Source organism: Ctenocephalides felis, unplaced genomic scaffold, assembly GCF_003426905.1.
Source record: "Ctenocephalides felis isolate EL2017-DRISC unplaced genomic scaffold, ASM342690v1 CF-g0.4_SCAFFOLD_01886, whole genome shotgun sequence".
Lineage (NCBI taxonomy): Eukaryota > Metazoa > Arthropoda > Insecta > Siphonaptera > Pulicidae > Ctenocephalides > Ctenocephalides felis.
In genome coordinates this window covers 175027896-175046098 of record NW_020538040.1, presented here as the reverse complement: position 1 = coordinate 175046098, position 18203 = coordinate 175027896, and the positions used below count along the sequence as shown (strand labels likewise).

The 18203-nt window shown below is 28.5% G+C and overlaps 1 protein-coding gene across 1 annotated transcript in view; it reads left to right on the top strand.

The window, feature by feature from the left end:
- The window catches only part of LOC113376290 (titin homolog), an 89162-nt gene that overhangs the window by 51590 nt on the left and 19369 nt on the right, over positions 1-18203 (top strand). Inside the window, exons 5-22 of the mRNA XM_026616195.1 lie at positions 122-184; positions 3821-3883; positions 4845-4895; positions 5441-5497; positions 6259-6375; positions 6795-6878; positions 12061-12120; positions 12192-12257; positions 12369-12434; positions 12539-12571; positions 12820-12900; positions 13024-13059; positions 14105-14155; positions 14248-14307; positions 14667-14804; positions 16587-16622; positions 16702-16755; positions 18162-18197. Of these exons, the coding sequence (XP_026471980.1) occupies positions 122-184; positions 3821-3883; positions 4845-4895; positions 5441-5497; positions 6259-6375; positions 6795-6878; positions 12061-12120; positions 12192-12257; positions 12369-12434; positions 12539-12571; positions 12820-12900; positions 13024-13059; positions 14105-14155; positions 14248-14307; positions 14667-14804; positions 16587-16622; positions 16702-16755; positions 18162-18197 (1152 nt within the window). The remainder of the gene's footprint in view (positions 1-121; positions 185-3820; positions 3884-4844; positions 4896-5440; positions 5498-6258; positions 6376-6794; positions 6879-12060; positions 12121-12191; positions 12258-12368; positions 12435-12538; positions 12572-12819; positions 12901-13023; positions 13060-14104; positions 14156-14247; positions 14308-14666; positions 14805-16586; positions 16623-16701; positions 16756-18161; positions 18198-18203) is intronic.

Here is an 18203-nt window from a genome sequence, read left to right as displayed (position 1 = left end):
TCACCATACAAAAAGAATTATCACAGAAAGTTTGCCAGTTTTTTTTTGTTTTTGAAAATTATATTAATAATAATTCAAGAAAAAATAAGCATGTTTAAATATAATTTGATTTAAATTGAAGGCAAACCCAACTACTACGAATGGTCATGATTCCACCGCTGGTCCTTCAGGAGTTGGTGGAACGGTAAGATTTTTTGCTATTACTATAACTTTTACCACAGTAGTTAAGGGGGGAGCCTGCTTTAGAGATTTAAAAAATCGCTTTTTTGGAGAAATTTTTAAGGAAAGTAGTAAATATTTAATAGATTTCATTGTTATGTATTTCAACATTTTTCTCAAATTTTTTCATTAAAATATATGTCATAATATGTCGGGTACAAGCATTTTGCCCATGCGCCAGGAGCGTGCAGATGTTATTTGGCGTGAAAGATGCAGGTCACATTTTGATCCGAACCAAAAAAAAAACAAATTTATAGTTTTACTAGTATAGATTCTAGTTAAACGAGAATTTCACCAACTTAAAAAAATCATGTTTTTTGATAAAAAAAAAATCACTTAGATTACTTAAAATGTGGGTTAAATATAACTTTTTTTATAAGGTTTTTCAGGTTCAACTAGAAGAGATTTTAATCCTGAATATTATCTATTTTGTCTAGTTTCGATAGGACGTTCAGTTTTGTTGGTATCTTTCTCGTCAATTAGGTAAAAACGTAAAAATTAAAAGCCGAGAAATCGAGCATTGATGTTTTCATTCCGCTCATATACATGCTCGACACTTGCTCACTATTTCTTCTGTAACTTTGAAAATAATTTGAATTTGGTCCTGAAGTTTTAGCTATATATTCTTCACTAGTTTTGTGAGACATTTTTGTGAAAAAAAATATATAAACTAGTGGGGCGCATGGCATCGTACCTTGAGGCAAATTGCTGGAACTTCCCGTACCAAAAATTATTATTTTTCTAAATAGATTAACATTGTTGAAAAAAATTTACTTCGAACAAATTAGATTTTTGAGAAACTAAAAATTTGACAAAAAATTATTTTTTTTTTTTACTTTTTTCACTAGGCGTGCGAAACCGCTAGACCTGCCCTCAATAAAATTTTAAATCAATTCTTCATCTTGTTAATACAAGTAAAATGTTTTTTGGATTATTAAAATCGGACGCTCCGTTCTCTTAAAAACCGAGTTTCCATTTTCGGCACTTTTTGCCCCGTATCTTCAAAATGGGTAGACCTGCCTTCGCCAAAAACTAATCAGCACGTCTCCTTATCAATACCAATCGAATGTTTTGTGAATTATTCAAATCGTTTCATCCGTGTTCCCGAAATCATCGACGAAAATTTGTATCCGCACACACATACATACACGCACACACACATACACACACACACACACACACACACACACACACAAACACACATACATCAATTTTTTCTAAGGTATGCCAAAATGTTCAGAAGGTTTTGAAACGTAAAGATATATAAAAATTTTAATTTTCCATTTTTTTGCGATTACTATGACTTGCCCTACGGGAAGTTAAAAACAGGCTCCCCCCTTAAAAATGTGTTTTCAAGTTAAAATAGCGCCTAATTATAGAATTGCTGCACTATTTTAAAAATATATCGTTATAATAACTGATTATTATCAGAACAATTCTAATACAAAATATCTCATATTTTATTGAATTATTCTAAAAATTCGCGTGTTAAATTTTTTCAAGTACATTTATCGAGTGCCCTGAATCATTCCCCCGCCGAGCCCTTCGGTTGTGTATTTCGCGGCCAACATATTGCCCATTATCCAATTCTTACGGGGCATTGTTTGTCGGCGGTCGCCCGATGCGTTGCCATGTGTTAGCCGGTTTGAATTTCGGCTCGGGCTCGAAACGGGCGCGAGGGACCCCATTCTTTCGGCACACAAAACGGCAATGCGCGTATGATATAGCGACATGTGTGTGCGTATTTTTATTAACAGGTTGTATGATATAATGTACATTTCATTGCACCCTATCACTCATCTTTTTACGTGAATTATGAGATAAAATCTGTGCGATTCGCTGTCGTATCTAAAAATGTTATGGAAATTATTACGGTTTTCAATTTGATTATAGAGGAAAATGATGAAATGATTAAGAAATCATAATAATCCTCTATATATATAAAAATAAGTCGGGTTTTCCTTCCTGACGAAATAACTCCAGAACGCACGAACCGATTTCGACAATTTTGCATTCGTTGGAAAGTTCTCGGGCTCCGCAATGTTTATAGCTAAGAAAATTAGTGGTTCATAGCAACGTGCCCTAATGCAAATTGCTGGAACTTTACGCACCGTAATTAAAAATCCGAGTAATGACATTAGTGAGAATTATCAGAATTATGCTTGGTTAAGTCAACGAGCAATTCTTACCGCAAAGAATAATGATGTACACGCACTGAATTTCATCACTCAATCAAAAATTGCTGGCGATTTCATGACATACCAATGATTCTGACTGGTCTTCCGTTTGACTTCAAACGATTGCAATTTCCAGTTCGCCTTGCGTTCGCTTTAACAAGTCGCAAGGCCAATCGCTTAGTGTTTGCGGGATAAATTTCAAATAGATTATTTAAAAATCATTGTTTTTCACATGGGCAGTTATACGTTGCCTGTTCACGAGTTGGAAAACCATCCGCTTTGTTTCTGTTAACGTCAGACCAAAAAACAACAAATGTGGTTTACCAAAGAGCACTTTAATGAAACGGATAATTTGCGGATTCACTTTCATTTACTTAGAGAAGTTCAACTAGAAAACACTTCATTTTTGTAATCGAAATAAATTCATTACTGCTGTATAATAAAATCAATTTTTTTCTTTTCAAATATAAAACAAACAAAAAATTTCTTGATCTTTCTTACGAAACCATCTGGTGGCGAAACGGAGTTCGTCGGGTTTGCTAGTAATGTATAATAATATGTTTTTATTTTTATATTTTCTAAATTACTAACAATTTTGATCTCTAGTAAAATATTCAGAAATTTATAAGTACAATATGTCTAACAAGATAATAAGAATTTTTTGATATTCTGAATGTACTGTTTTAGTGTTTTATATTATAAGATATTTATCTGCTTATTGTTCATAAAAGAACAGATAGCAGAATAATATTAAATAAAAATAAAAAAGTACTGTTAGTTTAATAAAATAAAAAATATTGAATAATTTATAGAAATTTTGCTCTAGTTTAATTTCCTTTATAGCTATTTTGCCATTAGTGTTCAATTATCAACAAAAAAAACCTACATTTAAATTATTTTGTTTCTAGATCTTTTTTGCATAATTTAACATTAAAAATATTTATTTATTAGAAGAATGTGGAAAGACTTTAGGGCGACCGTACTCTAAAACTATCGATTTTACAAAAAAAAAAACGGTTATTGAATGAATTGTAGGAAATTTTCTCTAGTTTGATTCGTACGTAACAACTTCTATCGTCGAATGAGCGGGAAATGGGATACTGTTAAAAAACTTTTTTTGGCGCCATTTTTTCAATATGGCGGCGACTTGGCGTAAAAATTAGAGGCGGCAAAGTTAGAATTTGTAAGAAACCCTCACATTGAAATCTATAAAATTACCTATTTTCAGAATTTCCGGAGTAATATACTGGCAACAGCTGTTTTGAGCCAAATGACTGGACTATTATCCAATCAAATCTGAATTTACTTACTACCATATAAAAAGAATTATGATAGAAAGTTTTCCAGGGTTTCTTTGAAAATTATATTAATAATAATTTAAGAAAACATAAGTATGTGCAAATATAATTTTATTTAAATTAAAGGTAAACCCTACTAGTATGAATGGGAATGATTCCACCGCTGGTCCCTCAGGAGTTGTTAGACCAGTAAGTTTTCTATAATACTATAATTTTATAGTAAATTGATTTTGATTCGTTTTTTTAATACAGCTTTGAAGTTTAATATACAATGATTTTACAGAGTCATAGTTGCAAGTTTTTAGCTATTTTTAAACCTAAATTGCCATTTTTTGCATTTTCCCCGTATCTTCGAAATGGCTAGGCCTGCTTTTTTCAAAAACTAACTTCTCCATATAAATAGGAATTAGATGTTTTTCGACCCGTGCTTTCGGAAGCGTCAACGAAAATTTGTATCCGCACATACATACATACACATACACACAAACATATATAAATTTTTTTAAAAGCTAAAAATATGCAAACATTTTTGTTTTTGATATTTTTGCTTTACTATAAATTACCCTACGGGAAGTTAAACATATAACTAAATTTTATATCAAAATTTTTAATTTTTAACAGTTATATATAGAAACAAGCAACGGTTTTGACCAAGCCACTTTTCAAGATCAATTAAAACAAAATAAAACTATTATATGTATATACTCAACAGTAATAAAATAATTTATCACATATTTAAAACTTGTAATTCCATTTCAAGGGAATTTCTACAGCAGAGAACAGACCAGGCCCATGGAGATTCATTATTGAAACAAGGGTACTGTATATTCAATAAAAGTCTTTCTAAAGCTGAATGATTAGAAAATTGTAATGCCTTTCATACAAAATCCTGTTTTTTTTAAGCTTTTGAATTTAACGTTTATATATAGTATTAAGAAATGTAATTAACTCTCACACACATTTTTAAATTAGTGTATTTTTTTTAGAACCGTAGATTTTTTTATAAACTGCTTATCCAATCAAATCTGAATTTACCACCATATAAAAAGAATTTTCATAGAAAGTTTGCCAGGATTTTTTTGAATACTTTATTAATAACTAATTCAAGAAAAAATATGTATGTTCAAATATAATTTAATTTAAATTACAGGCATACCCGCCAACGGTGAATGGCACAAATTCCTCAGCAATTGTTAGATCGGTAAGATTTTTTATAATACTATAATTCCAAAACATTGATCTTGTTTTGTTATTTTAATACAGGTTTGAATTAAATAATTTTTTTAAAATCTTTTTTCTCGTTGGATCTACGAAATGCTGGATCTGTCTTCCAAAAAAAAAAACAGTGTTTTATTTAGTCAATTCAAATGAAATGTTTTTTTTTGAATTATTCATATCGGACGCTTTGTTCTCTCATAACCTAAATAGCAATTTTTTGCATTTTTTGCCCTGTATCTTCGCACATACATACATACACATCAATTTTTTCAAAGGTGAAACCATGCAGAAATTTTTGTTTTTGATTTTTTTTGCTATACTATAAATTGCCCTACGGGAGGTTGAACATATAGCTAATTTTTATATCGAAAACTTTAAATTTTAACAGTTAAATATGAAAACAAGCAAATGTTTTGACGAAGCCACTTTCTAAGATCAGTTCAAACAAAATAAAACAATTACATGTATATCCTCAACAGTAATAAAACCCACTTACTAGATATTTAAAATTCATAATTGCATTTCAAGGGAATTTCTGTATCAGGGAACCGACCAGGTCCATGGAGATTTATTATTGAACCAATGGTAAGTCAGATAAAATTATTACGGTTAATTTTGATTTGCTAAATTTGATTTCACAAAATTAAATAATCACGCGTGCCACTGATGTTGGAAAACGTGGTAAAGAACTCATTTCCAAAAAAGTCGAAATCTTCATGGATCAGTTGCAAAACTATATAATCGATTTTTATGTTACTTCTACATTTCTCATGTTTTACAACTACCAAAGTTAACTAGTCCTAAATAATTTTAAGAAATTTCAATACCGATAATTAGCAAAGGTGCCAAAGACAAAATAAATCAAGAAAAAAAGAACAAAGGTGAGAGAGGAAAGTGCTGCTACTAGAAATTGTAACAATGTAATGTGGAATATATATTAGTACTTAATAATTTGCATGGTCAATATAATTATTTAATTTTATTTAAGTATCACTTACATTTACAGCACGTAATACACGAGTACACTGGAGTAAGGGCTTTGAATAAAATTTTGGTAATTATGGTTGATATATAAAAAGTTCATTGATGTATTAAGTAGGCACTAATTAAGGCAATATTCTTTTTACATAGTTACAATTTTTCATAATCTCATTTTTCTACTGTTTGACTTCAAAATTAAGCAGAACAATATGCCTAGAACCCGGTCATTAGAATTTCTTTTACTTTTGCTGATTTTGGGATGAAGAAATTACAAATTTTAAAATTATGCTTACTGAATACTCAAATGGCCTATAAATAACCTCTGACATAATTTACCTAATATTTAAAATTTCTATATTCAATAGTTTGGGCGTCCAAAGGCAATTGAACCACCAAAGGAGACGATTGAACCAGCGAAGGAGACGAATGAACCACCGAAGAAGAGGGTTAGGTTTTGCGAAGAGAACCTGAGGAGTACACAAGTTAGCATTAGTAATATATATATATATATATATATATATATATATTAGGGTGGTCCTTAATATGGACATTTTCGAATTTCCTTCCTCCCAAGGGCTCAAATGGTTCCAAATTGATAAAAAACAATTCTCTGAAAATTTTAGCTCTTAATATTAACTTTTATATAGTGCGCAGTTCAATCAAATTTCGTATGGAAATAGCATGAAAAGAATTTTGAAAATTTAAAAAAAAATGTGTTAGGTATAACTTAGCGACAAATGAATGAGTTTTATTCATTCATGTGCTCGCTAAATTACATCTAAAAAACATTTTTAAAATTTTTGAAAATTTTTTCATACAAATTTCCAAAATTACGCTTACGTAATATTCAAATGGTTCATAAACTACCTCTGACATATTTTAAAATTTCTATATTCAATAGGATTGTCGTCCACGGATTGAACCAGGCAAAAAGCGGGTACGATTCCGTGAAGACGACTGTCCTAAGACAAAGAGACAGATGCAGGTTAGCATCAATAACAATTTATATATAAATATATATATTGGAAACTATTATCGACTCTGAAGAACACATTTTCAAAACTCAATATTAAATATGCAAAAGCCATCAATAAAAAAATATTTTTATTACACTATAAAAATAAATGGATTGTACCGAATTTCATAACTAATATTATTAACAAACAGTTTTTCCAAAAAAACTTCAAATATATATAAAATTGAGCGGCAAATATACTTACAAAATTCAGTATTTAAATTAGAAATAAATAATTCTTTTATGGACATAAAAAATAAAAAAACACGAATAGATCAGATAATAAATACACTCCGAAAAACAATAGATAAAAATACTTTTAACAAGTTTTTAGTATTCGAAAATACAAAATACGATAAACACTTTTATATTATTAAAAATGAACAAATACAGAAATTAAAAAATCTTATACAAAATCGAGATAAAAATTATCCATTTCATGTTTCTAAATTTTCGATAGACAAATGGCTAATAAATAAAACCTATATATTCCAGAAAATATCCAATACATTTTAGTACTCAGTCCAAAATTCAATTACGCACCTAGTAAATGCAAAAATAATGACTTCATAAAAATTTAAAGTACCATAATATATATATATATATATTAGGGTGGTCCTTAAAATGGTCATTTTCGAATTTCCTTGCTCCCAGGGGCTCAAATGGTTCCAAATAGATAAAAAACAATTCTCTGAAAATTTTAGCTCTTAATATTAACGTTTAGATAGAGCGCAATTCAATCAAAGTTTTGTATGGAAATAGCATGGAAAAATTTTCAAAAATTTTAAAAATGTTTTTTAAATGTAATTCAGCGAACAAATGAATGAATAAAACTCATTCATTTGTCGCTAAGTTATACCTAAAACATTTTTTTTTAATTTTCAAAAAATTTTCCATGCTCTTTCCATACAAACTTTGATTGAATTGCGCTCTATATAAACGTTAATATTAAGAGCTAAAACTTTCAGAGAATTGTTTTTTATCAATTTGGAACTATTTGAGCCCCTGGGAGCAAGGAAATTCGAAAATGACCATTTTAAGGACCACCCTATATATATATATATATATATATATATATATATATATATATATATATATATATATATATATATATTAACAAAGTCTAATAATCGGGCATAACATCAATAAAAAACATGAATTTCTTTCAAAAATTTATTTTTTTCCGAAACGTATGGATTTAAAATAAATTTTTGAAAGAAATTCATGTTTTTTATTGATGTTATGCCCGATTATTAGACTTTGTTAATACATATGTCAACATCAAATTCAGAATCATACAAAATATATATATATATATATATATATATATATCTTATATATAAAATTCTTCTGTAACAATGTAAGTTTCATATTTCCTCCTAAACTATAATTCGGATTTTCATGAATCTTCCTAAAGTTTGTTCGGGAAATTTTTTAGAATGTTTTGATTCATAGAAATATAGTTAAATTGTAGAAATAAATAGAAAAAATTACAAAAAACCGCTTATCATTGTTTGCCCTTGAAAATATTTGAAGCTTAGTTTGACATTAAAAACAATTGAGGACTGTCATTTGCCAAACATTTCTATTCACTTATAGGCTAAGGCAATATTAGAATATAATAAATTCATAATTATGAATAAGGAAAATGTAGTGTCTACATTATTAATGCCGAAAAGCAGCTGAGATGTGCCAAAAATTAAATTAATATAAGATGCAAATAATATAACATGCATTTGACAAGTGATGCAGTCTGCGCATGCGTCTGACGTGCGCTTTTGCTTGCAATAATTTTGTTTGCGCACTTTGCGAACAGATTCGCCATACGAATTCGCGCAAAGGAGCGAGCCATAAGTGATTGCGCTCAAACATATTCAATTTGCAGTCGTTTTGCCTTACTATACTAAGTCACAATACAAAAAAAATTATTTAGAAGTTTCATTGTGTCAAAAATTCATATGTTTGTCATTGGGTACGGAATATTTACTCAATGGAGCGCTTTGGGTCTGAAATTTTTACTATTTTCCAATTCGTTTGGAATTTTGGAACTAGGTTCATCTTACTGTTCAGAAGTGAAAACAATTTAGACTCCTTTACCATTTCTCGGGTGGATGACATTTCTTTTCAGTGGTGTAATTTTACTTTTTTCAAAATAACGTTGGGTATCGATAAAAGAACTAATTATACGAGAAAAATATTTAATAATGTTTTTCAAAAAAGGAAATACTTTTCAAGTTACTGGCTACTGAATATTTGTTTCTTTTTTGCGTTTTTCATCATTTGTTGCTAACACCTTCAAAAATATACATTTTAACAAAAATCATGTAATGAACAGAATTATATCAATTAAAATCTTAATAAATCGTTATTTTATAGTGTTTTAGGAACATTATTAGGCTAGATATGAAAATGGGTTTTTATAGTGCTCAAAATAAGCTTTAAAATGAGTACTTCTGCGTGTAAAATGAGTGAGCTATCATGCAGATAAAGGACGCATGCAATGTTTTTTTTTTCATTTAAATCAAATACTTTGAGTGCCATATCCACCAAAATTAAAAATAATCGTATTCAATCTAGAATTAACTTGGTTTAAGAGATCTTGATGGATTCTAGAAAATACCACAACTTTAGTACAAATGATTCTTAAAAAACTCATGATTTCATGAAAAAAAAAACATTTTAAAAAAAACAACCAATTTCTCATCATAATACCTCTGAAAGAAAACGTATAAAAGTATATATATATAAGAAAATTCGAGGTATTTTTTTGACTAATTATTATTGTTTATTATTTTTTCGTTACACAAATATTGATAGATGTATGATTAATTAAGGAGCTGTCCAACCAGAGGTCTTTCGAGCCCTTTAACCCTTCGCCGTTTTACAATGAGAGAAGTTACGGTAAAATTAATGATAGAGAAAGTTGTAGCTCATTTAATCACCTTTAAAATAGTGTATTACAAGTTCTGATAAAATCAGAATTAAAAGAGTAATAATCCAATTAATGCTGTGGATGGTGACGGAGTGCAAATTGTTAAAAACATTGAAATTAAGATAAAGATTAGCCTATTTCCAAAATATCAAGTAAATTGGAGCACAGTAAAAAAAAATTACAGAGCAATAATTTTGTTGATCGTAAGTTGAATAGAGCACATGTGAACAGAATTTGACAAATTAATTCACTTCAAATATAAACTTAAGCAATAATGTATATTGATTTATTAGAGAAAAAAATGCAATTTAGATATTAAAATTACTTAAAGCCAGTTAAAATATGGTACAAAATTATAAAAATTATAGGCAACATTATTGAAGCAATTATTTTGGGTGAGAAAAATAAAAGGTGATATTGCACCTTTGCCGCGAATGCTATATATTAATTCTTTCTGAATTTGTTGTACTTTTTAAAAGATTTCAATTTTCAACATGAGTATCTTATGCTAAGACCATAAATCAAAAAGGCAGACGATCATTTTTAGTGTGATAAATTTGGAAAATCAATGTTTTAGTCGTGAATAAACAAAAAATCATTCATTTATACATCCACATCTACAGGTATGGCTAAAAATACTATATAACCCTTAAATGCAATAAAATAAATTGAGCTATTGGAAATAAATTTGTTCTATAAATCGCAGTGTATAATTTTTAATATACAATTTTATTGAACATTTTTTAATATTTGTTAAATAAATAATTAAAGTGTTAACTGTGGGAATTGAGAACAATCATTTTATTTGAAACAGTTTTACATTCAACATCACTTATATATTGGTGTAAATAGTAATTCAAAAAACAGTAATTATTATTTTTAACTAAGCAGTAAATATTAGTATAAAATATTGAAAAATTGTAGACGTAGGTACAGAACAACGTCTGTCGGGTCAGCTAGTATATATATATATATATATATATATATATATATATGTATATATATATATGTATATATATATATATATATATATGTATATATATATATATATATATATATATATATATATATATAATATATATATATATATATATATTAGGGTGGTCCTTAAAATGGTTATTTTCGAATTTCCTTGCTCCCAGTGGCTCAAATGGTTCCAAATTGATAAAAAACAATTCTCGGAAAGTTTTAGCTCTTAATATTAACGTTCAATCAAACTTCGTATGGAAAGAGCATGGAAAAAATTTTGAAAATTAAAAAAAATGTTTTAGGTATAACTTAGCGACAAATGAATAAGTTTTATTAATTCATTTGTTCGCTAAATTACATCTAAAAAACATTTTTAAAATTTTTGAAAATTTTTCCATGCTATTTCCAACTTTGATTGAATTGCGCTCTATCTAAAAGACAATATTAAGAGCTAAACTTTTAAAGAATTATTTTTTATCGATTTGGAACCATTTGAGCCCTGGGAGCAAGGAAATTCGCAAATGACCATTTTAAGGACCACCTTAATATATATACATATATATATATATATATATATATATATATATATATATATAATATTATGGCGGGTTTAAAAGTCACATACGCACATATGATTTGCAATGAGATCAAAATAAGATACTTTGCTGAAAAAATCATACCTCTAAAATGAATTTTGATGTCCGGCAAATGATATACATTTTTTAACCTTTTTAATTTGATCTTTTGTAAATACAAGTAAAATGTTTTTTGAATCAATCAAATCGGATGCTTTATTCTCTCAAAAACTAATTTGCCATTTTTTGCATTTTTTTCTCTGTATCTTCAAAACGGCTAGACTTGCCTTTTCCAAAAACTAATTTGCACATCTCCCTATAAATAGGAATCGAATGTTTTTTGAATCATTCATATCGGCTAATCCGTGCTTTCGTAATCGTCAACGAAAATTTGTATCCGCACATACAAACACATAGACACATATATACATGCATTTTTTAAAAGTAAAAATTTTCACTTAATTTTTTGCTGTACTTATCCTACGGGAAGTTAAATATATACCTAATTTCTATATCAAAAACTTTAAATTTTAACAATTATATATGAGAACAAGCAACTGTTTTCACGAAGTCACTTTCCAAGGTCAATTCAAACAAAATAAAACAATTATATGTATATTGCCAACAATAAAAAATACATTTACCACGTATTTAAAATTTATAATTGCATTTCAAGGGCTTCACTGTAACTGAATATGAACCAACAACTCCAGGCAGATATGTTATGAAACCAAGGGTAAATGAGATATAAAATTATTATTGTATGTTTTTTTGATTTTCCAAATTAAATTTTTCAAAATTCTTCAGGATTCTTCTGCATCAAGTGTACCACCGGTGTTGAAGACGATTTTGAAAAAATCTAATTTTTCGGAGGTCAGTTGCGAAATAAAATTATTATAACTGATGTTTATGTGACTTTTACAATTCTTTTAACCCTTTGACTACTACCAAAGTTAACTTATATAAATTACTAAATAAATTTAGGAAGTTTCAATGCCGACCACTGGCAAAGGAGCCAAATCCAAAATAAAATCAGGAAAAAGAACAAAGGTGAGAGGAAAGTGCTGCAACTAAAAATTTAATGCGTGATATATTATTACTTATTGATTTACATTATAATTATTTTATTTTTTATTTTTCTTTCTTTCTTTCAGAAAAGCGCTTCTGATGCTGTGTATAAACTTTCGGTAATTATTGTTAGTTGATAAAAAGTTCATTGATGTATTAAGTAGGCACTAATTAAGGCGGGGTTTCTTCTATTTGATTACTATTTTTCATAATCTCATTTTCCTACTGTTTGTCCTTTGTTCACTTTTGCCTATTTGGGGATGAAGGAATTGAAAGATTTCAAAATTATGTTAACGTAGTACTCAAATGGCCTATAAACTACCTCTGGCACATTTTACATAGTATTTAAAATTTCTATGTTTAATAGGATCGTACTCCAAAGATTAAACTTGCTAAGAAGAGAGTTACAACTCGTAAGGTCAACACCAAGAACAAGAAGCACGTGCAGGTTAGCATTGATAATAATTTATATATATATATATATATATATATATATATATATATATTAAAAAATTATATATAGTTTATTTAAATGAAAATAATATTTAATTTTAATTGAATTTGTTTTCAGATATCTGCCAGTGATCTAAAGGAAGTTTCGGTTGTGGTAAGTGAACAAACAATTATTTTTAATTTACTTAATTCTTTATCCTATCCTAATTTTTATTATTTTTATTTTCTTTTAATTCAACTTAATGTTTTATATGAAACTATATATATACAATTTAAAAAGGCCATACAAAACTTTTATGAGATAAAAATTTATTGAACAAATCAACTACTTCGACTATCTATGAAGCGCGTTTTTCAACGGATTATTTTTCTTTGACACAGTAAACAGGAGTGTGCAGACGCGTCATTTCTATAAAATTGCTCTATGTTAAATTTTCAGTTAGCGTTATTATTATCGACTAATTTTAAATTTCATATATCTTATTTCGTTACAAATTTATCAATCTTTAATAGTATGTAAATATTAATGTCGACATTGGTTTTGAACTTTTTCGGAGTAGATTGATCATGTTAATTTCTGTGAATTTTTTTTTATTTTGATTAAGATATATAAGTTTTATGATTTTGACCTAGTGATTGCTTAATGATGACTCACATCAAGTGTCAAAAAGTATAAGAAAATAATTTTTTCTTAACTCATTTCTTTATTCCGACGAATGGGCGTTAAATTGAACATGTTTAAAAAAAGTAAAAGCTTGAAAATTATAAAAATAACTACACTTCAAAACTAAATACGTTCCATTATATGGTTTTCAACAACTTTCATATGAATTCATATCACTAATTTTTTGTCAGAAGCACTTGTAAATTGAGTCTATAATCGTATGAGTTTGTAGTCGATCGTTATTCGATCGAGCATTTCTTACATAACACCTAACCTCCAAATGTCGTAAATGTCAAATAGTAAATGTAACTTTATGATAGCCCTTTTTTAACACACAGGCGAATACTAAAAGAAAATTCTGACATTTGGACCAATTGGAAGTTAGTTTTTATATGTAAAACGCTCGATCGAACAACTAAGACATTGCCTTTTCCTGACTATCAACTCAGACATGAATATATATGTATATATGTATTCATGTATTTATTTATTTATGTGTATGTATGTATCTATATATTTATTTATTTTCTTACAGTTACACCGGTTGCCGGAAGACGTTGTAGCCAAGTATCGTGCAAAGTTAGAGGTAAGAAAATTATTAATAATAATTATTATAATTTTAATTTATTAAATTTAATTCAAAAAATAATTATATTTTTATCAAATTACCTTTTATAGAATGGCTCTAAGAATGCAGTGGATGTCAAAGCACCCAATAAAAGAACTCGTGGTGCCAAGGTAAGTGTGTTTAATATGTATAAATTTTGTGTTTTGGATTGACTTATTGATATTACTTAGAAATTTGTAATTTGCGCAATTTGTTTATTCTGTCTTATGCTATTTTAATTATAACAAACGATGTTTTGATTTAAGGTTCATTCAATTTGAATAGTAAATATTGTAAAATTCAGGACATATAGAGAATATATACAGATTCATTGAATTCAGTCTAATAATTTATTAATAAATAACTAGTGGCGCATGGCATTGTGCTTTAAGGCAAATTGCTTGAACTTCCCGTACCAAAAATTAAAATTTATAAAATGTTTAATTATTTTTTGTTTTCGAAAATTTGATAAATCTGGTTATTTTTCTAGCGCAAAATGCCAGCTAAGAAGCAGCCAAATGTTAAAACTGGAAAAGCGGGCCAAAACATCGACAAGCCTTCCCCAGCTATCAAAAGACCAAAAATGGAAACGGTGACAAAATCTCAGGATGATGAAAAGTATAACCTGGTATGTTAATAAAATTAATTGTTTGAGAAAATCATCATCAGTCATTGAAAAACTATAATTCATTTACGGCACTGTAGTTTTTAAAAGTAGGAAATGCATGTAGAAATTTATTGGAAGTTTTTGGTGAAGGTACAGGTTTTGATGGGGTATGCAAAAGATGATACAAAAAAATTTAAATAGGCGTTTTTGACCTTTCTATTCCGGGCGAGCATTTTTGATAGACGACTATGTTGGCAAGGAATTGTTGGAGAAAGGATAGGATTGGTGTGGAATGATTGCAGATACGATCCACATGAAAAAATTTGATGATTGAGCTGTCATATTTGCATGTTTGTTTTTTTTTTCAGAACAGAATTGAGTTTTTTTTTTGAACCAGGCGATAACTGGGGCCGAAAAGTGGATTCATAGACATTGCACTACATATGTTTTCCGTTATATATAGTGCTCAAACATAAAAGGGTATGTGACGTCACATGTCTGAGCGAACATTGCCGACGACAATCGGGGATTTCTCCGATTGATCAAATTTCATATATCATATGTTACGTGCCTAATATAGGCCTTAAAATACATAGACCGATTTTAATAGGTGGATTCAATTTTATGTACATTTATTTCACAGGAAAAATATTATCAATATCATTTCTTACAAAATTATCAGCCGTCGCAATTGCTATTATATTACTAAAATAAAACATATGACATATGACATCAATCGGGAGAGTCCGCGATTGTCGTCGGCAATGTTCGCTCAGACATGTGACGTCACATACCCTTCTATGGTTGAGCACTTATTTTGCGCTCGACTAGCAGTCCATGTAATATAAGGTCTATAATGGATTACATAGAACCTCTTATTGTCATTTGTTTTTGTCCCTAATATTTTTTTTGACGGGCAAGATAACAAACACTGATTAGAATTTTTGCAACTGAAGAAAGAACATTTTTCAAAAATGGGGTAAATAAATTGTCCGCAGAATGCCAAAAAATAATAATGGCAATAACCTTATTCAATAATCTTATTTTTTTTTATTCCACAAACGGACAGAACTTTCCGTAGCACATCATTTGCTTCGTAAAAAATTATTAACTTGGCATACTAAATTTTGTAAGAAATTATTTTCTTTGCTTTATTTATTAAATCTTTCATTTCCTACAGCTTTCATCATTACCAGAAATTGCCTTAGATGATTTGGTTAATAGGGAGTGCGGAAATTGGAGGAGCAACATTATTTCTCACAAAATGTTTTGTTTTTAATTTTTTATATACGTTTCATTATCATATTAAATATTCATTTATATTCTTATTATAATATATTTTATTCCATTATTATTGTTTAGTTAGTAAGACACTTTTTTATATTTTCAGTTCTTCCCGGTAGATGTTCCAGCACCAAAAGAGCAGGTAGAGTGAAAAATCAAACAAAAATTATAGTAGTTTAACTAGTAATTAGAAGATTAGTTTAGATAATAAGTACTAATTTACATTAGAATAATGTACTAATTTAGATTGTAACCAATTTGTAGCTTTTAACCAGATAACCTATTTTGTTAACAAATAAGATCTACTGTATATTTTATTATCATACCTATTTCATTTTGCATATTTGTATATTTTATAATATACCTGCGGGTAAAAGTTTATATATAAGTCAATCATATATATATATGTAAAATACTAAGAGAAATACATATTTTTCTGATTATTTACAAATTGTATTAATTTATCATTGTGTTATACATTTACTTTTTTATTTTTTTAATAATAAATATTTTTTAAAGGTTGAAACTTCGCAAGACTATCCTGTGGCGATCGAGGTAAGCAATGAAATAATGATTTAATTTAAATTAATAAAATTTCTAAATAAACTTTGTAAATCAAAAAAAATATTTACAGAATCCACCGCCAGAATATGCCCTAGCTGACAGATCCAGTACTCTCGAACCGATGGTAAATTTACCAACAGTGGAGAATGTCAATACAGATTAGAGGATGAAATGAAAAATAGTGGTGCCTTAGAAAATATCTGGAATTTCCAGTGCCGTAATTTACATAGATTATGGCTTTAACCCCATAACTTACGATTTAGATTCGAAAATATTGGGCTAAAGTTGTACGAACTGACGTAGCGTTTGTGACTATTTATCCACACAGTGTACAAAAATGAAAATAATTTTCTATTTTATAGTTTCGTATAAATAACTATTTTGTGATACTTGCGATTACCGTACCGGGCCGTGCCCGTAATGCGTAATATTTACTTCTGGCCCAATCATCGTACGCGGGCTATGCCTGTAATATTTACGTTTTATGTTTGGCCTGGCCATCGTTAAGGGTTTAATTTTTTTTGAAAATTTTGAAACAAATATTTCTTTTAAGAATTTTTTAAAAAATTTGATTGCTTCTAACAATTTTGTTAATTTTTTTCGAAGCGACCGCGCTGTGTAGCTGTTTTATAGAAGAAATATCGGAACTCGTATGCGCCGTGTCGCAATCTCAAACGATGGAACATTATAAATCTTAGTACGGAACTCATAGAAATATAAAGAGAAGGCTTAGGTGATATTAAAATTGCTATAAATTATCTGATATATCTAATGAACATTTTTGATCGTCAAATAGCATTTTTTCAAACTTTTGTTTTATTGGATCTCTAAAACCAATTTGCACCTGCCCCCTGTAAATCTAATTAAATCTTCTCTCAGCCAATATGAGTAAAATATTTTCTAAATCATTCAAAACGGACGCTCCGATCTCTGAAAAACTAAATTGAAATTTATGCCACTATTTGTCCAGGATCTTCCAAAACGGCTGGGCCTACCTTAGGCATTTTTAAAAAGTAAGATGTTACAGTTTTATTTATAAGCCACTGATTCACACTACTATTTTCGGTTTCAATCATTGTAATTAATACCAGTATATTGTTTTCAAATATATATATATATATATATATATATATATATATATATATATATATATATATATAGATGAATTTCATTATATTTCATTTACAGCCAGGTGATGCATTTGATGCATTTGCGTACCAACTTTTTGAAGTGTGTGCTAATCTTCCACATGTAAGTTCGAATTTATTATTATTATTTATATAAATAATAGGCTTTAATTAATGAATTATATTTGAAAATTGTACCGTCGACAAATCGTTCAACCAATTTATTAGAGAGCAAAAATCGTTAGCAATCAATATACTAGAACTATGCTATGCATAGCATTTAATTTCATATCTATTTTATATTTTCATATAGAAACTTATTTTTACTCTAAAACAAGCGTATATTTTATAATACGTGCCAAAGTAATATATTTTTGTTTCTAACACTTATATTTGATTTCAGAATTCCTTGACGAGGCCTTCAGGAATAGAAGTGCAGGTAAAG